The sequence below is a fragment of the Aspergillus aculeatinus genome (genome assembly GCF_003184765.1).
Source record: "Aspergillus aculeatinus CBS 121060 unplaced genomic scaffold BO66scaffold_53, whole genome shotgun sequence".
Taxonomy (NCBI): domain Eukaryota; kingdom Fungi; phylum Ascomycota; class Eurotiomycetes; order Eurotiales; family Aspergillaceae; genus Aspergillus; species Aspergillus aculeatinus.
This window is the reverse complement of record NW_020291522.1, coordinates 145,775-166,915: the sequence shown is the minus strand read 5'-3', so window position 1 is coordinate 166,915 and position 21,141 is coordinate 145,775. Positions and strand designations below refer to the sequence as shown.

Sequence of the window (21,141 nt, the reverse complement as noted above, 5' to 3'; positions counted from 1 at the left end):
TTTCTACTCCTTCCACATGTCTCAATAGGCGTTACGAGGTGTTCCTACAAGTTCAAAGCCCGGATGCTATCACCGCAGAAAACCCATAGGCGAGCAGAAGCGGCTCACATACGCTGCATATGAAGCAATAAACTATAAATTGCTTCGAACTATGTGCTATTGATTTGGATTGGTTCAGGCTTCCATCGGCCTCGGTAATTAAAAAACAGGAAGGGGGAAATTAAAGGCGCTCAAACGAAATAGTTCACCGACAATGACCGGTACAACGAGCCAACGTCCTTTGAGAATGTAAGCTTATCAAGGGTATTAACGAGCGCATGTCCCGCTTTGCGTCATTCTTGACGGCCAAATGTTTACTCCTGCTCATCAAGGATCTCCTCCTCGGGGCTGCGACAGAGTTAGTCACTCTATCTCCGGCGCGACAGTCGGGAAACTTACTATTCCTCCTCGCCCTCGGAAATGGAGGCGTCCTGGTACTGCTGGTATTCGGAGACGAGATCGTTCATGTTGCTCTCAGCCTCAGTGAACTCCATCTCGTCCATACCCTCGCCAGTGTACCAGTGCAAGAAAGCCTTGCGACGGAACATGGCAGTAAACTGATCACCCACACGCTTGAAGAGTTCCTGGATAGAGGTCGAGTTACCGATGAAGGTAGAGGACATCTTGAGGCCACGGGGAGGGATAGAGCAGAGAGCAGTCTGGATGTTGTTGGGAATCCACTCGACGAAGTAGGTCTGGTTCTTGCTCTGGACGTTGCGCATCTGATCCTCAACCTCCTTCATGGAAACACGTCCACGGCTAGATTCAGTCAGTACGAAAGTCACGACGCAATAGGATACGGGCAGCGTACAAGATGGCGGAGCAGGTGAGGTAACGGCCGTTGCGGAAGTCCGAAGCAGCCATCATGTTCTTGGGGTCGAACATCTGCTGGGTCAACTCAGGAACAGAGACGGCGCGGAAGGAGTGAGCGCCACGGCTGGTCAGAGGAGCGAAGCCGACCATGAAGAAGTGGAGACGAGGGAAAGGAACCATGTTGACAGCCAGCTTGCGGAGGTCGGAGTTAAGCTGACCAGGGAAACGAAGACAGGTGGTCACACCGGACATGACGGCGGAGACCAAGTGGTTCAGGTCACCGTAGGAGGGGTTGGAGAGCTTGAGAGTACGCATGCAGATGTCGTACAGAGCCTACAGCAATCATCCGGTCAATTTATGCGCCTTTCACCCATACCGGCCGTGTCACCCATATAAGCCATATCTCCCAGAACATACCTCGTTATCGATACAGAAGGTCTCGTCGGAGTGCTCAACAAGCTGGTGGACGGAGAGGGTGGCGTTGTACGGCTCAACAACAGTGTCGGAGACCTTCGGGGAGGGAACGACGGAGAAAGTGGCCATCATACGGTCGGGGAACTCCTCACGGATCTTGGAGATCAAGAGAGTACCCATACCGGCACCGGTACCACCACCGAGGGAGTGGGTGATCTGGAAACCCTGGAGGCAGTCGCAGCCCTCAGCCTCGCGACGGACGACATCGACAACCTGGTCGACAAGCTCGGCACCCTCAGTGTAGTGGCCCTTGGCCCAGTTGTTACCAGCACCGGATTGACCGAAGACAAAGTTGTCGGGGCGGAAAAGCTGGCCGAAAGGACCGGCACGGACGGCGTCCATGGTACCGGGCTCGAGGTCGACGAGGACGGCACGGGGAACATACTTGTTGCCGCTAGCCTGGTGAAGCAGTCAGGAGCTGATGCGGGAAAGCCGGAGGGAGGACTCGAAGACGAACCTCGTTGAAGTAGACGTTCATGCGCTCCAGCTGGAGGTCGGAGGAGCCATTGTAACTGTCCTTTCCATTAATATCCTTCACCATTTTCCGCGACCCGCTGGTCCTGCCGCCCGGGAAGTCTGCACTTACACACCGGCGCCATCGAGGCCGTGCTCACCAGAGATGGTCTGCCTGGAAGATTGTTAGCTCAATTGACCACAGAGAAGCTTTGACAGTAATTTTCTTGACTCTGGGTGAGAGTCTACAGAACATGTCATGGTTCCATTCACTCGAGTAGACGACATACCAGAAAGCGGCACCAATTTGGTTACCCTGTCACCAGCACCCATGTTTTAGTCCACTGCATAATTATATCGAACCGCAAAGGTTGTGTGTCCCAGCACGAATTCACTTACACACTGACCGGTCTGGAGGTGAACCTGTTGGGTGGGAAAAGACTAGGTTAGCTGCATGATCCTTATATTGAACAACTGGTGGGGGCGCATCAGGGGAGTCAAGTCTAAACGACGCGTCTCCCGTGGCGGACAACAACGGAGGGGGGTAGACCACATACAATTTCGCGCATTGTGAAAGGTGATTGAAGTTGAGGAGGAGAAAGAGTGGGTTGACAGATGTCGAAGAATGGAGGAATGTAGGGATTAGGTGGAGGAGACTGGGGAAGACAGTCGAAGTGGAAGGAGGAGGAAGGGAGAAAACGAGGAATTGGGTTAGTTTGGAGAGTTTGGGTAGAGAAGGAGAGCGGTGAAGGAAGGGTGGTGGGGGGAAGGGGGGAGGAGGGGGGTAAGTTGTTTAGGGAGAGTTAGTGGTGCAGTAGCAGTGAACTGTTACCTGAGTACCCCCGGATCAACAACACAAAAGTCAACAGTGAACGCAAGCTGAGTTGGACCGTGGCTTGATTGTTTTCTTCCGGCAGTCCAAATATTAAGGGGAAAATCCCAAGAAGGAAAGTACTCAGCCCGATCGGGTTTGGCGTGTCAGTTGGCCAGCACGAATTTATGCCTCAGAAGTCAGGCTCGCAACCAGCACACGCGAACCGAACTTTGATCTACAACCGAGCCTCTGGTTCATGGCATGTGTTTTGTTATGGATATGGATTTGGTCGTTCTTTGTTTCCCCGCTGCATGAGGTCATTACTTCTTTGAATATTTCTTTTGCTATAGTACACATGTTCTTCATTAAGGTTGAATATGACTAGTACGGGAATCACAGTCCCTTGCCCACATAGTTCAGCAAATTGCCCGTTGGGGGATACAGATCTGCTTGCTGTCCATGATACCTGAAAATAGACGTCTCCCCATATCGCTGCTGCTGTTCCTGCTACCGCCGCTGCTCTCACTTGGCAGTATTCTCCACCGTGTGAGAGCTTTCCAACCACGTGCCAAATTCATCCAAGCGCTGCTCTTCCTCCGAATCTTCGGCATCCAACCCTTTCTCGGCCAAATCTTCCAGCGCTGCCCGCTTCTCATTGGTCTTCTTGAACTTCTCTTTCCCATCGGAAATGTACGCTTCCACTCGCGTGCCAGCGAAATAGCGCCCATCCATCATCTGGGCGACATGAACTGTTAGCATGTACCATTTGAGCTGGAGAAAGTAGATCTCATGCGGATGCAACCCACCTGGACACAGTTGCGAGCCGCCTCCGGATCCTGGAAGCGGACGCTCACAATCCCCTCCGGCTCCTTGTCGTAGAGAACAACATTCGTAATCTCCCCGAGCTTCGAGCATTCATCGCGGATATCTTCCTTGATGTCGAGAATAGCGGCAGGGTCCTCCTGTCATAACGAGTCAGACCTTTTCATGAACATCGCAGCACGAGAACGGATTCCGTACATCTAATTCTTTCAGAGTGAACATATGTTTCAAAATGACAATCTTCTCAAAGCGAGAGCTTGTATCTGGAAGGGCCGACGGATCGTCATCGTCCCAATCGGCAAGTTTACTACCAGTCGACAAATTAGTATCATCAGCATCATCATCGACAACCACCCCCACCGTTGAAGGGAATCTCCTTACTTGTTGAGTTTCTGGGTCCGCTGAATGATCTTCCGCTTATCGCGCATGCTCGTCTTCGTCGGGGCCTCCTGTTGGCTCTTGAAGGAGAAATCCGCCGCCTGCACGCGCATCGCCCCCTGCGGGCCCGTCACGCCCAGCCGGAAGTCCGAGTCGTCCAGCATCTGAATGGCCAGGTTCACCGACTCCGGCCGGAAGTAGACCACGAGCGCCTCGCCCTTGAACTTCCCGTCGTCGTCGTTGTACATCTTGATGCGCGGGCGGCCGCTGTCGATCTCCTCCGCAATCACGCCGCACTTGGAGAAGAGGTCGCGGATCTCGTCGAAGGTGGCATCGAGGGGGATGGACGTCACGAAGACGGCCGTGTTGACGCGCTGTTTCTTCGGTTTCTGTCCATTGCCCTGCACAGATCGAAAAACCCCGAGCTTTGCTTAGCGTTGCTGGCTTTGGAACGACAAGATAAAAGGTTGACAGGTAGGACTGAGTTGCAAACTGACCTCTTCACCATTGCCCTGCTGCTTGCGCTTCTTCTTCAATTGCGACGCCGTCACCTGTTCATCCTCATCCACCCCGTGTACTTTGTAGGCTTCTTGCTGTTTCTGGAGCAAGTCATCGTCGACCTGGAGAGAGCAACACCCACCACCACCCAAGCGAAAAAATCAGTTTTCACGAACCAACCATACACCAGGCAGAAAAAAGTAGCCCCCTTTTCCCGGCTTGTTTTTCACACGCACGCGAACCGATTTTTCCATAGATGAAAAAGAGTGCTCCGGATCGCCGGAGCAGCAAAACCGAAGGGGGGGGGAGAAGGAACTTTCAACAGCCCGGTAGGTACAGAGCCCACAGGTCACTGCCAACCAAGGCCGAAGAGAGACAGATGGAGAGAGCGCGCTACACACCGTCGGGATCCACCGCTTCAGAGCGGTGTCGTATTCATATTCTTGACCGTCGTCGGTCTCCAGGATGAACTTATCGTCGAGTTTCGAGAACGAGATGCGCGGGTCGCTGTCGAATTCGGAGGGGTCTTGCGGGAAATTGGCGAATGGCGCCGGGTTCGAGGCGGCGTCGTTCGAGGAGGGTGACGCCATTTGCGGATGTGTGTGCTGGAGCCAGCGCTCTGCAATGCGACTGTATGTAGCTAGTATGCGGGCTGCTTATTAAATTGTTTGGGGGAGGGTGTAGCTGTATGAGAAGATGCAATGCCAGAATTGAGTTAATGGGTTTTGGATGAGATCACCGATTGCCCCGTCGGCGTTTGCGTTTGCGGGGAGATGCTTTGCTTGTTGGGTTTATGTAATCTTCTTCGAAGCTTCCGTAACGATGGAACAGCCTTGGCTGGCTGGCTTCTGCAGTACAGTACTGTACATAGTTCTCCTCAACCACTTCTGCGCAAGAACTTTTCGGTTCACACCCACCCCGCTGCTACAGATTCCGTTGCCATATCTTCATTAGCAGTAGGGCTAGGTAAGAGCTTTATCAGAGGCACTCATATGTAAAGGACAGTTGCAAGTCATGCCGATAGCTCAAGGCACTCCCAACGTCTCAACTCAGAAATCGCCTAGAATCCCTATGTATGCAACTCCGTGCAGACCCACATACTAGCTAAAGGACATACTATGTACTATGTAGATAATGTAGACACTCAACCTCGAATCGAGGATCTCCAAACAACATCTTTTCTCCTCTACCCCCGCAGGAGAACCACTCTATACAGCCCCGCAAAATCTGACAGAATACAAAGAAGGTGCTAGCTACACTATACCGTGCTTTGAAATCGAAAGTGGTAGCTTACAAATGACACTGCGCTTAACTAGCCCATACCAAGCCCACATCTATACCACTCCCAAAGATACGAGTATTGGTACCAAGTTCACGATGTATAAATAGGGAAGGATCACACTCTGTACAAACCATGAGCCGGAATCAGAGATTACCCAAGCGCATCCTCTTTAGCGATCTTCTAACAGCATCAATCACCAAGACAAACAATTACCTCTAATCATAATGTCTACCTCGCGAGCCAACATCGTCTTTGGCGCCGGCCTCGTCAACGACAACAGCAAGCTCAATACCGCGGAGAAGACCACCGAGATCCTCCAAATTCTGAAGCGTCACAACGTCACCCAAATCGACACGGCGCAGATCTACGGCCGCAGCGAGGAACTCCTAGGCCAGGCCAACGCCGCAGCCCAAGACTTCGACATCGACACCAAGCACGGCGGGGGAGCACGGCCGGGACGCGCATCGCGAGAGGCGGTCATCGCAGATGCAGAGGAGAGCTTGAGGAAGCTGAACACTGACTCGGTATGCACCTCCCTCCCACCTTTCCCCCAAGCTGTCGATAGTCACAGCAGAGAGATAAGCGAAGCTTACCATAACCCCCGCCCAGGTCAACATCTTCTACATCCACGTCCCCGACCGCACCGCCCCCATCGAGCCCACTCTCGCCGGCATCAACGACCTCTACCACGCCGGCAAGTTCAAGCACTTCGGCCTGTCGAACTTCACCGCGGCGGAGATCGAAGAAGTCCTCCGCCTCTGTCAGGAACACGACTACGTGCGCCCGACCGTCTACCAGGGGAACTATAACGCCATCTCGCGTCTCATCGAGTCGAGCCTCTTCCCCTTGCTGCGCGAGCACGGCATCCGGTTCTACGCGTACAGCCCCATCGCCGGCGGGTTCCTGACCAAGACGAGCGAGCAGCTCCGGACTGCGAGCGGGTCCGGCGGCCGCTGGGATCCGGACTCCAGGTTCGGAAAGGTCTATCGGGGTCTGTACATGAAGCCGGAGATGTTGAGGGTCCTGGACACCTGGAACGAGGTCGCGGAGAAGGCGGGAATCTCCAAGGCCGAGTTGGCGTACCGGTGGGTGGCGTATCATTCCGCGTTGGACGGGAAGCTTGGTGATGCGATTATTGCGGGGGCGAGTGGTGTCGAGCAGTTGGATCAGACTCTGACGGCCCTGGAGAAGGGGCCCCTCGAAGATGAGGTTGTGAGGCAGATCGAAGCCATCTGGGAGGTCGCGAAGGAGTTTGCGGTCTTGGATAATTTCAACTCGCGCTAGGGGGGTCGGGCAAGTTGTTGCTGATTTAGAGTTCAGGCATCGTATTAGTTGGAAAGAGTGATAGACATGAACGATTTTCGATATTCGTCACAACCGCCTGGAAGTTAAAACCAAACAATCAGGTTGAATACTATCAATTCCAGAGCTGTGTTCAGAGCTCCAGAAGGTCAGTTCTTTCATTGGCTAAAGTATCTTAGATGAAAGGACATTGTCCCCTCCGCGAAGACTCCAACTCCTCTGTAATCTGCTGCAGATCTTTCCGGCCCCGTCCTTCAAAGTACTTCGGGCCTACATCAGGGACGTAGTAGCCCTGCGGATAATACTTCTTCCCCTCATCACCAGGTAAAGGGCGGCCGAAAGCCCAGGTCAACCAGGCGACTGGACCCCAGCGGTTCCGCAACGTGGGTTTCGCGTAGTAAGGCGCTGCATCCCATTCCGTGGAGAAGATGCGACCATGCTCATCCACATCCGTGAAAGTCTTATACCGCAAGATGTACGGCCGGGGAAGAGCGAGGTGGCGCATCGCAAACCGGCGCGCGGCCAGTAAGCCCGCGAAGACCCGAGCATATGCTGTCGGAGGCGGGTCGTACCTGATAATAACATCCAACCGGGTCAGCGACGTTACTCAGATGATGTCGCGGTTCTTGAGGTAGCACAGGGGCGCCCAGGGGGGCGAATGGGAAACCTACATCATAGCTTTTCGCAGACGATCGTCCATCATATAGGACACAAACTTCAGGCCAACATGCTTGAACGCCTCAGGTACCATGTACAGCAGCACTTCCGTGGTCTGGTCGGCCGTTTCTCGATTCTTGACATGGGGTACCATGCACTTCGCTTCGTAGGCATCAGCCCAGGCCATCGCCTCCTCCAACCAATGCAAGCCGTCCTGGAATCCATTCTTGCCTGACGGCAGGGCATCGTAGCTGATGTTGAGGTTATCGCCAACGCTCTTCCAGAAGCTACCGATGGCACATCTCTCCAGGTCAGTCGCGCCTCGCCATTCGTATTTCTCCAGGAATCGGACGGGCTGCACGGCGAAAAGAGCTAGCGTGTACAGCATGTCATCCTCGAGGATCTCACCCGAGGCGCGATACCCACTGTGCATCCAGCGGGTGCGCGCGATGGCGATACGAGCACGGTGAGACGATGGAGCATTGCCCATAAACTCCTGGATCAAGACCACCGTGTCAGCGTAGCGCTTCAGGGAGGTCTCCGGCTTCGAGAACTGTGCCGTGCCCGCGAGCAGCTTAGAGATGGTCGGGATGCCGTAGGTCTGTACGGGGGGCTGTCAGTGGTCTAAGATGGCACAGAATGTCGCAACCCAAAAAAAAAGAACACTAACTCGGAATAGTGCGAATTGGAGGGACTTCAGGTAAAAGAAAGGAAATTCCTGCTCTAGCATGGTTTTCTGAATCGTCCACGCGTCGTCATCGGTCATGCGAGCGAAGGACTCGCGCGTGGGATATTTGTATCGCTTGTGCATCCATTTCACTATGCGGAACCGCAGAAGATTCACCACAGTGACATACGAAGTTATGGCGAGAATGAAGTATGTCACGTAGGGATGAGACGAGGCGCCTGAAGAGAACAGCGACGGCCCCTTCCACTCGGAAGAGTTCTCCGTAGCATTCGCCATCAGTTTTTCAGTGGCCGGCTCCCAATCTCTGCTCAATTGCTCTGACAGAGGCTCGTACACTGATATGATATGGAAATGTCAAGTCTAAGATAACCTTGGTGGAGACTCCGCACAGGCTCCGAGGGATGATAGATTAGCGGGTACCGTGGCGGATAAGGACCGATGGGAGTTCCATGGATTATCCGGGGTCACGGGTCTGGGGCAATAGTTCTGTAATTGTAGGTAAGTTAGTGGCTGCCCTGGGGCCTGGGGCTGCATCTTCAGTCCCCGCATCCGCCGGCGGGTCAAGGCGGTGAGCTTTCTTCACATTGCGAACCCTCCACCTGCGTCGTGGTAATAGACACTGGTGATGCCTCCATATTTCCATCCCATTCAGCGAAAGCAAGCTACTTTCCTTGATGCGAAGCGACCATAGCAATACAAGCTTTTAGCCACAGACAACTCCCCTGTTCAACCCGAAAGTAACTGCTCCAGAGTTTGTGCATCGCCTGATGTGCGCTGCACCAGCTTAGAGTAGCTCCTCTCGACGACTAGCATTGTACAACTGACAAATTGGGGCTGATAACATATGAATATCCCGCTCTAGGTAGACACATACTATAAAGCACCTCAACATCCAATGACGAGGCTGAAATATCACGTCAGGGCCGACAACTAAGAGCTTGACTCTTTCTGGGAACAATGGTCGAGAAAGCACGTGAGTAGAAAGCAGAGAGCAGGGACACAATATCCCACAGACCGAGGATGCATCCCCGGAACATTTACTCCCAGTACAGACAGGGCTTGGCGAGTCGACATCAGAGTATGCACAGGTTGTCCAGCCTGACGCGGCATAGTGATCCGATGCCGCAGCGGGCCTCACGCGATCAGCCAACCGTTTGAAAGTAGGCGATAACTCGGTGAAAAACGTCACAGGCCCATGTGAGTCTCTCTCAAAAGAGAGTCAAAAGAACACCATGAGCTCATCTTCCATACCTCCCGATTTTCCGGTTCATGATCCAGCCAAAAAGTAAACCCACCTTTCCGGCTGTTTTTACCCCACGATTGGGGGCAAATCTATGATCTTCCACGCGATATTAAGGGAACCCCCCCCAAAAGAGAGATGCATCTAGTACTCATAAGAAAGCCAAACAGGTTTGTTGCTTTCCCAGGATCACGGTGTAATGGCTCCTTCCCCTTACATGGTTGGAGCATTCCGTTGGAATGTATAGTAGAGCTTAAAATGGCAATATCAACAATGGTATGTGGTCACCCTCCAGCCACATGACTTTCTCCGTTGCGAAGAAAAAAACCACACCACCCTTCAACCTATGAGATCAGAAAGCAAGAAAAAAAGGCTGGTGACATTCACACACGCGATGACAATGCGTAGAAAGGGGCTCGAGGCGTCCCCTTTCTCAGGGTTTGGTTCTTCTTCGATGTTCCTCATGGATACCTAACCCCTTCGTCTCCTAGAGAGTATAGAGCTGGGGGAGGTAAGCGGGTGTAACGCAACCTTCTGATCAGGCTAAGGAGGGTGAGGACAGGGCCCAGCTCTAGCGGGAGGGTTGTGGAATGTCGATAGAGAAAGTAGCGCGGACGGGGTTGCACGACCAAGGACAAAGGGTGATGTCAGTCTAGTAACCTGCCCGGGGGTAAAAAAAAAAGAAGGTGAAGTTGCACCCGCCTGCTGTGTCTGCCGTTGATCCTGCTTCTGATTGTGGTTTGTCTCCGAAGATCACTTATATACTGGGGTTGGTTCCTGGTTGTACTCGGCTTGTTATTGTTGTTGCGGGGAAAAAAAGCGAAAAGGAAGGCTGTGCGAAAGACGGCATCCCCTTCGCACGCACCAGAGAAACAATCCTCCGAAGCCCACCCCAATGGAACCTGAGATCGAAAAGCAGGGAGCATGTTCGTCTCTGCAGACGAGTGTGACTGTGACACATGACGAGTCCGGAGCCGAAAGACCCTTCCCGGATAAACGCGAGTCGAGATATCAACGATGGACAAGGAGCATCAAAGGGCTCGAGACCCGCGGCATCGAGCCGGTACCGTTGGAAGAACGAATGAAGAACACCAAGTTTACATCGTTTGAGATGTTCCTGACGTGGCTGAGCATGGGGATGGCAATGAATAACACGATCACCGGATCGCTAGGGACGCTGGTCATGAAGCTGAGCTTCACCGATTGTGCGCTATGTGTGATATTCAGCACGCTACTCGGGAGTCTGGCGATTGGCTACATGAGCACTTGGGGCCCGCGAAGTGGAAATCGCACACTGGTATGACTTACCTCTCGAGCAATATCAGAAACATTTGGATATTGCACTGTTTGAAAAGCCTCCCCCACCATCAATGCAGCTGACTTACAGCCCCTCTCTTCCTCTTAGATCGTGTCCCGGTTCTTCATGGGGTATTACCCCACCAAAGTATGCTGCGTATTGAATGTGCTCTCATGTTTGGGCACCGGGATGATGAGCGCGACGGTAGGAGGCCAACTACTATCCAAGCTATCCGGCGGGGGTGTATCAGTGATCGTTGGAATCGTCATCGTAGCATTGGCGAGTTGGGCGATGGCCACCTTCGGGATGCAGATCTTCCAATACTATGAGAGGTAAGGAATTGACTAATCCCTGACATTTCCGAGTGCCCACCCGACTGACATTCATATTCGCAAACCTCCCCAAAGGTACGCATGGTTCCCACAGCTGATCGTCTTTTCGCTCCTCACCGGGTCGGCCGGGCCTCAGTTCGACTTCGACAGCCCGTCAGTCGGAACGACCACGCAGATCAACGCGAAACGGCTGGCGTTCTTCTCGCTCTGTCTATCGATTCCCCTGTCGTGGGTGCCCGTCGCGGCCGACTATCACGTGTACTACTCGCCGGATATCAAGCGATGGAAGATCTGGACGGTGACGACCATCGGCGCCAGCCTCGCGTTCACCGTGACCCTGCTTCTGGGTGCGGGTCTGGGCAGTGGGGTGGCACACAGTGCCCGGTGGCGGTCGATCTACGACGGTACGCCGGGAAGCCTGCTGATGGCCGGGTACGATCGCCTGGGGCCCCTGGGGAGGCTGTGTGCCGTGATCAACGTCCTGACGATCGTCTCCAACAACGCGCCGGCGTCGTACTCGACGGGGATGAATTTCCAGATGCTGGGCAATGTCTGGCGCAGATTCCCGCGCCCCGTCTACACCACCGCCAGCACGTTGGTGTACGCCTCGTGTGCCATCGGCGGTCGAGACTCCCTGTACGACATCTTCCGCAGCGTGATGCCGCTGATCGGATACTGGGCGGTAATCTGGTTCACGATCGTGGTGCAAGAGGACCTCCTCTTCAATCGCGGCCGGGGCTACGACTGGGACGCGTGGAACGATCGACTCAGACTTCCCGTGGGCATTGCGGCCAGTATCGCTTTTCTCGTCGGTTGGATAGGAGCTATTGTTGGCATGGTACCTCACCCTCTCTCTCTCTCTCTCCCCAGTCCTGCCTCTGTGCATGACATTGTCAAGTTCAATGATTGCTGATGACTTTGATCAGGATCAAGCTTATTTTACAGGCCCCGTGGCGGCAGCGATTGCGGAGGGATGCGATTTGGGGATTTGGCTGGGGATGGGCTTTACCGCCCTGGCTTTCCCGCCCTTGAGACTGCTGGAGATCAGGTTCATGGGCCGCTGACCACCTGGTGAGATGTGAGATACGTTGATGGCAGTGGCTTGGTGGATGCCGTCTATGGTGGTTACTTCTGGCGGCTAGTGTGAAAGCAAGTTTATATCTTTCTGTCAATTTCGGTGTGCATAGATTTTGGTGTCGAAAACCTTACAAAGACATACGAATGATGGCCTAGATATAGTGATTTCAACATGAACACTATGAGAACCGTAGTAGATCATCCATCGGATTCTCCCTCGCCCTGCTTGCAAGCAGTAGAGATCAAGCAGGGCATATAGACATATCAGTGAGCAGCAAAAGTACACTATGTACAAGGTAAGATAGGCTATCTTTGAAAACTGAAAACACAAAACCAATTAGAATAATCTTGCCCTTTTTGTCGCTCAGGTCGCCGCCCATCCCTATGCGAGAGGAAGGAGTGTCTAACAAACAAACGAAGTGAAAAAGCAGAAACAGCCAATCCCCTTTTGAAAGCCACGTACGCCGAGACCGAGACACCTTTCCCTGGGATATGATTGGAATTGTGAAGACAACGATGCTATGACACAAACAGGTAAAGCAAGGCTAGAGGGACCTCTGCAGAAAGTACGCAAATTAAGTTCAAGACGGGCAAAACAGCAAAGTTCGGCGTGGGCAAGACAACGAATCTCGAATGACAACAGGGTATGAGGAAGAGGAAATAAGTATACACAGGCGAGAATGAACCGAGCGTGGAATCATTTGAAGTGAAGTAGGACAACAGAATCTAGTATTGCACAGGCAATATAGCGCGGGACGCTCAGACATGGCTTTGACTGGATTGAGACTGACGTGACGTAGACCGTCGGCTGCGGCTGGATGGCGCACGCTCAGGCGGGACGTGATCAAAATGGGGTAAAAGATCAGGGTTCTGGCTCGGAGGTGTCTTCGAGGGGCCCTTGAAGTTGCCCACGATTTGGTCATCCGCAGCGGTGTCCGGATGAATCTCGATGCCTTGTTGCTTGTCTAGGCCGCCGTGGGGGCTGTCGGCCTGAATCCTGAAAGGCTCGCCATCTCCCTGCGTTCGTTCGATTGGGGACCAGCCTGCAATACTACCCGCCACAACACCGGCCATGGCAGCCGCTGGCCCGAATGCTGAATTGGAGCGAGACCGTGTGCGTCGTCTGGATCGTGATTCCGGAGTCGCTGGCATGGGCGGAGTGCTGTCACTATTGTTCTCCACAGGTGTTCCAGGGATCGAATTCTCTCGAGATCTGGAGGACCGTGATCCGCTTCGCGATCTGGGAAGAAGTTCTTCGGGGTGTTGTAGCTTGTGCTTCAAGTGCCGGAGACGGCCTCCGCGAACAGTCTTAAGGAACTTCAACTGGTCCCGGATCTCCTCTAGAGCAGGATTCCACTCGAAGCGGCGATCCTCGTCAGAGACCCAAAGCTCAGGACCCTTCTTGCGGTGCCAGAAGGTGGGGATAAGCCTGGCAATGAGAGCATCTGGTATCAAGCGAATGATCACACCTACTGGAAGGGAGATGACTCCCAAGACCAGAGACACGCCCCATTGAGGCCCATTGAGCCGCACAACCGAGAATGCTTGACCACCAACGAAGATAATGAGAATCTGTCCTCCAATGATGATCAACTGAATTCCAATAAACCATGCGTTCTTTAACATTCCTTCGAAAATATTAAGATTGTTATCGAGACGGCGAGAGTTCCACTGGTTGAAGATCTGCATCCAGACGAACGTGTTGAACACGACCGTTTGCATGTGCGAAGTGTCCTTCTCTGTGTGGTAATGGAAGATCGAATTTCCAGCAAAGTTCAAGACAAGGGTGACGACCAACTGATAGATACTCTGTCCGATGATCATCTTCCACATGGTTGGAGTGATGAGAGGCGCGGACTTTGGCTCGGGCCTGCGGTCGAGAACATGAGGAGAAGGCGGATCCGTCGCCAGAGCGAGAGCAGCGAAAGTGTCCATAATGAGGTTGACCCAGAGAAGCTGCACCGCGGTCAAGACCGACTCTTCATCACCGCTTGCGACAGCAGAGATAAATGTAAGGAGGACCGCTGTCACGTTAACAGTGAGTTGGAACTAGTGACGATTAGCTTCTGCTTGCTATTATTAATAAACCAAGGGGATACTGTACCTGCAAGAACTTTTTGACAGCGTCGTTGACAGTCCTGCCCCAAGCCATAGCCTTGATGATGGAGGTGAAGTTGTCGTCCATCAGAATGATGTCGGAAGCTTCCTTCGCAACCTCAGTACCGGAAATACCCATGGAGAAACCAACATCAGCGGTCTTGAGAGCCTGTGCATCATTGGTACCATCACCAGTCACTGCGACAGTTTCACCAAGCTTCTTAAGCTGAGTCACCAAGATCTTCTTGTCATCGGGACTCGATCGAGCTAGTACTTGCAATCGAGGAATGATCTGGGTCATCTGTCGACTGCTCAATTGACGAAATTTAGGCCCCTCAATGGCGATTCCTCCTGGCGTGAAGATCCCGCACTCTTGAGCGATAGCCTTTGCAGTCGTAATGTTGTCACCAGTCACCATCCGCACGAAAACGCCCGCACGTTGACATTGATGCACCGATTCTGTTACGCCTGGGCGCAACGGGTCCTGGATACCGAAAACGCCTAGTATGACCATATCCTTGAAGACTGAATCAAAGGCAACGAGTGAGCGATCTTCTTCCTGGGTGGCTGCACCCCGCGGAGGCCACTGGTCAAAATCACGATAAACCAAACCAATAGTCCGCAACGATTGAGAAGCATAGTGATCAATGAGTTTGTCCATAACAGACCGGTCCTCATCAGACATGGACACTTCGGTAAGGTCTTTCCTCGCATCACTAACAATTCTGGTCGCACGGGCCACCAGAATTTCTGATGCGCCCTTGACCAACATCCGATACTTTCCGTTCTCCATCTTGATGACCACGGCCATGCACTTACGTCCGGAATCGAAAGGCACCATCTGCACAATAGTCGCGTTGTCCCGTGCTTCACTAACTGAGCCCATTCCTAGGTACGTCCGAGCGAATCCCAAGAGTGCCGTCTCGGTCTTAGAGCCGACAAAGGTTGCGGTACCATCCTGCTCTCCTTCGAATGCCGTTGAGTTGATTGCAATCGATTTGATCAACAAGTCCTTGGCTGGGCCAGAAAGGCTGGAAGAGAATTCCGAGGGAGAGACGGTGGTCACCGGGTCCCGGCCTCGGTCATCGTCCGCACGGAGGGCTGGCCCTGATGATTTATCGCCAAAGCGGAGGTTCTTACCCAGAGTGGCAGCGACAGCAGTCATCTTGTTTTCTGTCAAGGTACCGGTCTTATCGGAGCAGATAGTGGTTGCGTTGCCCATGGTTTCACATGCTCTCAGCAATCGTACAAGGTTGTTATCCTTGAGCATTCGAGTAGTAGCGAAGGCAAGCGCAAGAGTGACCGCGAGCGGCAAACCTTCCGGAACAGCAACAACAATTACAGTCACAGCAACAATGAAGATCTGTAGGAAAGCCTGACCCTTTTCGGAGGCACCTCCCATGTCTTTCAACTGTGCGAGGAACTTGATGAAAAGAACAACGAATAGGAGCAATCCAGAGGCGAGACCAAGCTTCGCAATGTACTCGGCGAGTACATTCAACTTCGACTGCAGTGGCGTCGTTTGGCCCTCGTCTTGAAGCGACATCATTGTCTTTCCGTACGTCGAATTGACACCAACCGCTGTAACCAGGAATGTTCCCACACCTTCGGAAACCTTTGCACCAGAAACGATGAACGGATCATGCTTTGAGACGTTGTCGTGTTGCTCGATGGCGCGGTATACATCATCGGCAGACATTTTCCGAAGAACATCCGACTCGCCAGTAGCGGAGGACTCGTCGCATTTGACATTGTGGCCATCGATGAAGATCCCGTCTACCGGAATCATGTCACCGGGTTCTAGATGCATGACATCGCCCACAAGGACATCATGCACCGAGATCTCTGAGGTCTTTCCGGAGCGGATCACCTTGACTAGGCGGTCATCCTTCTTCTTATTCAACTTGACGAACTGACGTTCTTTCTGCCAGTCATTCGCAGCTCCTACAATAACGACAATCAGAATAGCCACAATGATTGCAACGCCTTCAACCCATTGCACTCGGGCCTCTTTGCCGGTGGCTGTCACAGATTGGTAGATGCCCAAAGCAAGGGATATGATGGCAGCTATCGTCAGCAAGATCAGCACCTTGTCATTATATGCGATCCAGGCCAACTCCAAGAAACTTTTGGCCTTCCTTTCCGGGAGTTTATTCGTCCCATAGACGCGGATCCGATCCGTAAACGATCCGTCGGAAGGTTTCGCGGCGTTCGATCCCTCTGATGTGTGATGCTGAGGCGGGGGAGAAGAGGACTTGGGCGTGGCCTGGGTCGTCTGTGAGGCCGTGGCATCTTCAAAGCTCACAACACCGTCCAGTTCGTTCTCGTCTAAGCTTAAGCCACTGCGAGTGTCGGTGCGCAGTCCTTTCTCAATTCCACGAAGCCCGCCGAGAGCATGCAAGGCTCCAAGGCTCTTTGGATTTAGAAGCTTGTTCAACTGGCCAGGCGAGAAGGCGAATTTGTTGTCTTCCACTTCGAACTCAGCTTCCCGGCCTGGGTCGGGCTTCAGGGCATCCTCATCGTTCACAATCGTGTTCTGCGTCAAGTCTGTGTTGGATCCATGCGATGCAGTCGGTGCGTAGGTATCTCCTCCGTACGAGCTGGACGATTGATTCGAGTCCTGCGACTCCAACGAATTTCCACGAGATCTTGTTCCCGGTACAGCCAGGTAATTCGAATTGGACATGGAATCAGCCATCTTGGACGCGGGAGAGGAGAAGTTATGCGGCGACGTCGGCCGACTTTCGTAGTCTCTGGCTTCGGAGGAGGCAGCCGAGCGAAGGGAGGTAGGCGAGACTCCGCCGTTATTCAGGAGAGCACTGGTGTCATGCGCATCGACATTGTCGGTTGAGATCTGGAGCGAAGGTTGCGGCGGGATGGGCAAGATTTGCACCGGCGGCCGAATCTGTTCGTTTGAGGGGGAGGTCACGGCCGATGTGTCAATGGTGATTGTCGGGGCCCGCTCCCGGCGCAGGGGAGTCGACCCCGACTGCCTGGGATCTTGGCCATCGGGTCCGGAGTCTGGCATGGTCGTCCAGGGGAGGATACGACCGAGGACAGGGTGGGTCTTGGAAGTGTAAAGAACAAGGCAAGAATGGGCAGGGGATAATCGATTAGTGTTGAGTGGAATGCGATCCGGGGAGGAGAGGATGGGTCGAGTGCTGCGGTATCATGTATTTCCGATGCCAGGCATTCAAGGGGACGAATCTCATTCCACGGCGCACAATGAGACAATTAAGCTCAAGAGTAAATCATGGGATCCAACGGTCGTATAGGATATCCTATGTGGTCTAAGTGAAACGAAGTCTACCGATTGTCGCGCTGTAGCCGCAGGTCTGGTCCCGGTCGTGTATCAACGTCCGCGTTTACCAAACCAGCAATGATCCGAAGTCACCGAATGTAGGCGCGCCCGAGAGAATAGTCGAGGAAGCGATTGATGGGGCGGAGGGCAAAGGGAAACAGGCGAACGAGGGCCGTGAGCGCCGGAGGTTGACCAAATTAACAGGAGCAAAGAGCCGGACCCCGTAATGTGTATCAGGAGCGCATTCGAGCGGGAAGATTCTAAAACGACGATTTCAACGCCCAGGCCGTGACAACTTGCTGATAACCGGTGAGATTAGGTCCAAAGCATCGGTATATCACTGTTTAGTCCAGGCTCGAATTTGATATGGTCTGGTCTGGAGTCCGAAGAGATGGATAGGTGGACTGGGAATAACACCAGGTAGCTCCGCGGGCACACCGGGGGGAAGGAGGGAAAGAGGCGGGATGAAGGAGGGATGAGGAGGGTTTGGAGAGAGAGAGAGAGAGAAGGCGCGAACAGGAAATGAACAAATGAGGGGATAATTAGGATTGGGTATAAACAGGGCGAACGAAGGCACCACCAGCTGGCAGAAAAGGAAAAGAGGGACGAAGAACGACAGAGAGAGAGAGAGGGTGGAATTAGAAGGGGATCCAGTCCCTCGGTCAATTACGTCTTTCTTCTTTTTGGTCGGGGGGAAGGGAAGGGAAGGAAGGAGCAGCAGCAGCAGCGGCGGCAGCAGCAGCAGCTTGGTTCAAGGTCGGTGTTATGCGTCTTGTAATTTAATTTAAGTTACCAGACCCATTACCACTAGTGCTCGGAAAGGTTTAAGAGAACCCTGCACTTGTTGTTCCCAGCAGCCAATCCCAGCTTCGACAGGAAAAGTGAGTCGCCGTCAGCCCCACCCGAGGGTCCACGGATTGGTCCAGATTTCAAGGCCCATCCATGAAACGGTCCGGTCATCTTCTCGTTTGCAGATACCATCAATTGAAAGGGAAGTATACAAATTGTGAAGAAGATATCTGATAGTGAGCATCAACAGCATCACACAGGAGAACTGTGGGAGTAGCATGTTATCGCTGGAGCCACGAGAGTCCCAATCACGCCTTCTTGCCACCTCTTCAGTAACAAGATAGACGCGCTTTGGCTAACAAGGTAACAAACGATTGTTGCAGAAGCTCCCACCCCGGCCGAGCTGTAACCTCACTCGTCGGTTCCGGTTTGCACTGCCTCACTCGACCTCCTCCCGTCATCGAAGTTTTTTTTTTTTTTTTTTTTCCTTCTGTCTCCCCTTTTTTTGCCCTTTTCGTCCTTTCGGATTGATTATCTCATGTTATTATCATGGCTGGATCCGTTTCTAGAACTTTGACTTGCATTTTGCTTAATCGAATTAATAGCATTTGTTTAATGATGTCTGTCTGGTGTGGTCCATGTGCCAGTGCTGTTGCCAGTTAGGCAGGTGAGGTTAACTTCAATCATAATTACATACACTACTCAATATTGTGTAGTGTTAGTTCAGCATCCATCCGGAAGCAACCATGGAATCATGCTCCATGACAAACGCCCATCGAGCGGAGTACAGTACGTATCTCTCTATCTACACTGGTCTAGCTAGCACTGTCAATCCTGGATGAGTCGTCCAGCAGGTCACAGCCAGCTTAACCAGGTCCATCCTATCATAACACTCAGTAGCATCACCGCTAGGTACTAGGGTTATTGCCACCTCGCATTCGGCAAGATAGAGCGATCTCGCCTGTCTCACGCCCTCTATCTAGCTCACCACTGCCAAGTGATAATACTGCACTCCGTAGCTTCCATCCATCACCCCTCGCTCCGACTCCGTCAACGACCTTCCGTGCGTGCTGCAGCATAAGTTTCCATGCCATGATGGAGAACGAACCCGGCCACTGATTAACTCCTCCTCCTTCCCCCCCAGCCAACCGAACCGAAGCCAGGACCCGGAAAGGGAGGGTCCCACCCCGCGCGCATAAAGTCTCTAGATCGAAAGTATAAGAATCATTACCTGCTAGTTGCTACGTACTTCAACGGAAAATCACATATGGTTACGGAGTACTCCGTAGTTAAAACCAACTTCAATCCACTGTACCAATGCTCCATCAATGACGACCGCGACTCGATGCCACCATAGTTCCATGCAACTAATGTAATATCCGTCCGTACCTGCCATGCTGTGACCGGTGGAGACCGGATCCACCTCCATTGCAAGATTGCTATACCCACCCTCGAACTTATTAGACGGGGGAAAGGACGAGGAGAGGAAGACGCCGAAGCACCATCTGCATCCTATCCGTATACTATCTTATTCCTACAACACGCAAAACTACAATACTCAACAACACGTATCCCTTCCTCACCTTGAGACTTTCCCTCCCAAAAACCAACAGCACGCACAAACTCACCCCCAGCTCCTCACAAGTGAGAAGACCTTGCCCTCGCACCCAAAAGAAGGCAAACCCAAGTCCAAAGCTCTCAGGGCCAACGACCCAGATACGGATAGACGGACCTTGGCAGAAGGGGGCGGTGCAAAAGGGAGGGGGACCCATTCCACGTCGTTACGCAACTTCGGGTTCTGGACACCTCACTAGTAGGAGTCTAGTGCACTCATAGTAGAAAGTTAAGGTTGTGACTTCTGGTCTGGGACTCTTGACTGGATTGGCTATGTGACTAAAATCTATTGCACTGGCTTCAGCCGGTAGTACCTTAGTTCACTTTGGGTTGTTGTTCCTGTTCGGCCTATTGACGGCGGCGTGACATCAGCCGACACACATACGTTGACTTTGGAGGAAAGGATATCATGAGGCACATACACATACACATACACAGACATACTCCGTACACATGCCATTACCTTTCTTGAACTCGTTATCTTTTCTTTTATCGATTGCCTACCAATTGTCTAATCAAACTAAGGGGGACACATTTTATTCTACCTCGTCAACCGATAGACAACCCCCAACCACCCATCCATTCAGTACATCCCAGAAGTCTCATCTGATATCCATCATCTCCTACGCAGACAAAGCACTCCGACATGACATCTACCCCATACTATACCCGTGGACAAACCTCTCGCCCTGAAACTCAAACCCATCCGATAGTTAGTGTCGTGCCCATGTACAGCACAGGTACCACCACCACCACCCCGTATAACCCAAACAAAGTAAGACAAGTAAGGCACAGGTGCACATAGACCACTACCCATCCAGACCGTATTACAACACCCGACCACGATAGCACCTAATCCACCCTCTCGTCTAGACATTCCCTTCACCGCAAAAGCATAGCCACAAACAGATGTCGTCAGCTCTCTGCCTCGCGCGCGCGCGCGTTTGCGCGTGGGTGGGAACCATCGGATCCATCTCTCAGCTCCTCTTCAGTGGACTTGCCCCCATTCAGATAGGATCATAATATTGGCTGAGTCCTTTTACCTTGATAACCTTGGATATCTTCCTCATGATAAAGAAAAAGCAAGGAATTCGCGATCTTCGACACAGCTCATACATCCATGACACATCCGGAGTATACGTATACCTTCTCCATGACAAAAGTAATCTCCCCC

The 21,141-nt window shown here is 52.6% G+C and overlaps 7 protein-coding genes across 7 annotated transcripts; 2 read left to right on the top strand and 5 right to left on the bottom strand.

Annotated features, from left to right (window-relative positions):
• Positions 1 to 142: 142 nt before the first annotated feature.
• BO66DRAFT_394859 (tubulin beta chain) lies at positions 143 to 2,549 on the bottom strand. Its single transcript, XM_025648093.1, has 9 exons — positions 2,337 to 2,549; positions 2,179 to 2,202; positions 2,070 to 2,095; positions 1,913 to 1,954; positions 1,784 to 1,838; positions 1,270 to 1,725; positions 851 to 1,185; positions 439 to 798; positions 143 to 387 (listed from the first exon to the last, which is right to left on the bottom strand). Exons 1-9 carry the CDS (start codon positions 2,346 to 2,348, stop codon positions 354 to 356), a joined length of 1,344 nt encoding a protein of 447 aa, XP_025499989.1. The 5' UTR covers positions 2,349 to 2,549; the 3' UTR covers positions 143 to 353.
• A 347-nt stretch (positions 2,550 to 2,896) lies between these two features.
• BO66DRAFT_394858 (U2 snRNP complex subunit CUS2) lies at positions 2,897 to 5,032 on the bottom strand. Its single transcript, XM_025648092.1, has 6 exons — positions 4,693 to 5,032; positions 4,291 to 4,413; positions 3,797 to 4,194; positions 3,614 to 3,722; positions 3,400 to 3,555; positions 2,897 to 3,328 (listed from the first exon to the last, which is right to left on the bottom strand). The coding sequence occupies exons 1-6, from the start codon at positions 4,879 to 4,881 to the stop codon at positions 3,116 to 3,118; spliced, it is 1,188 nt and encodes a 395-aa protein (XP_025499988.1). The 5' UTR covers positions 4,882 to 5,032; the 3' UTR covers positions 2,897 to 3,115.
• A 643-nt stretch (positions 5,033 to 5,675) lies between these two features.
• BO66DRAFT_382010 (aldo/keto reductase family protein) lies at positions 5,676 to 6,857 on the top strand (the record flags this gene model as incomplete). Its single annotated transcript, XM_025645987.1, has 2 exons — positions 5,676 to 6,097; positions 6,183 to 6,857. The coding sequence occupies exons 1-2, from the start codon at positions 5,798 to 5,800 to the stop codon at positions 6,855 to 6,857; spliced, it is 975 nt and encodes a 324-aa protein (XP_025499987.1). The 5' UTR covers positions 5,676 to 5,797.
• Positions 6,858 to 7,050: 193 nt separating this feature from the next.
• BO66DRAFT_414575 (uncharacterized protein) lies at positions 7,051 to 8,496 on the bottom strand (the record flags this gene model as incomplete). The annotated part of the gene is made up of 3 exons (XM_025649478.1): positions 7,051 to 7,447; positions 7,547 to 8,133; positions 8,203 to 8,496. The coding sequence occupies 3 exons, from the start codon at positions 8,494 to 8,496 to the stop codon at positions 7,051 to 7,053; spliced, it is 1,278 nt and encodes a 425-aa protein (XP_025499986.1).
• A 1,859-nt stretch (positions 8,497 to 10,355) lies between these two features.
• Positions 10,356 to 12,153, top strand: BO66DRAFT_332232 (uncharacterized protein; the record flags this gene model as incomplete). Its single annotated transcript, XM_025644124.1, has 4 exons — positions 10,356 to 10,757; positions 10,866 to 11,089; positions 11,165 to 11,927; positions 12,016 to 12,153. The coding sequence occupies 4 exons, from the start codon at positions 10,356 to 10,358 to the stop codon at positions 12,151 to 12,153; spliced, it is 1,527 nt and encodes a 508-aa protein (XP_025499985.1).
• Positions 12,154 to 12,675: 522 nt separating this feature from the next.
• Positions 12,676 to 17,585, bottom strand: pmcA (putative P-type calcium ATPase). Its single transcript, XM_025642439.1, has 2 exons — positions 14,271 to 17,585; positions 12,676 to 14,215 (listed from the first exon to the last, which is right to left on the bottom strand). The coding sequence occupies exons 1-2, from the start codon at positions 17,289 to 17,291 to the stop codon at positions 12,926 to 12,928; spliced, it is 4,311 nt and encodes a 1,436-aa protein (XP_025499984.1). The 5' UTR covers positions 17,292 to 17,585; the 3' UTR covers positions 12,676 to 12,925.
• A 2,836-nt stretch (positions 17,586 to 20,421) lies between these two features.
• Positions 20,422 to 20,939, bottom strand: BO66DRAFT_188955 (uncharacterized protein). The gene has a single exon (XM_025642438.1). The coding sequence runs from the start codon at positions 20,842 to 20,844 to the stop codon at positions 20,584 to 20,586; it is 261 nt and encodes an 86-aa protein (XP_025499983.1). The 5' UTR covers positions 20,845 to 20,939; the 3' UTR covers positions 20,422 to 20,583.
• Positions 20,940 to 21,141: the final 202 nt, after the last annotated feature.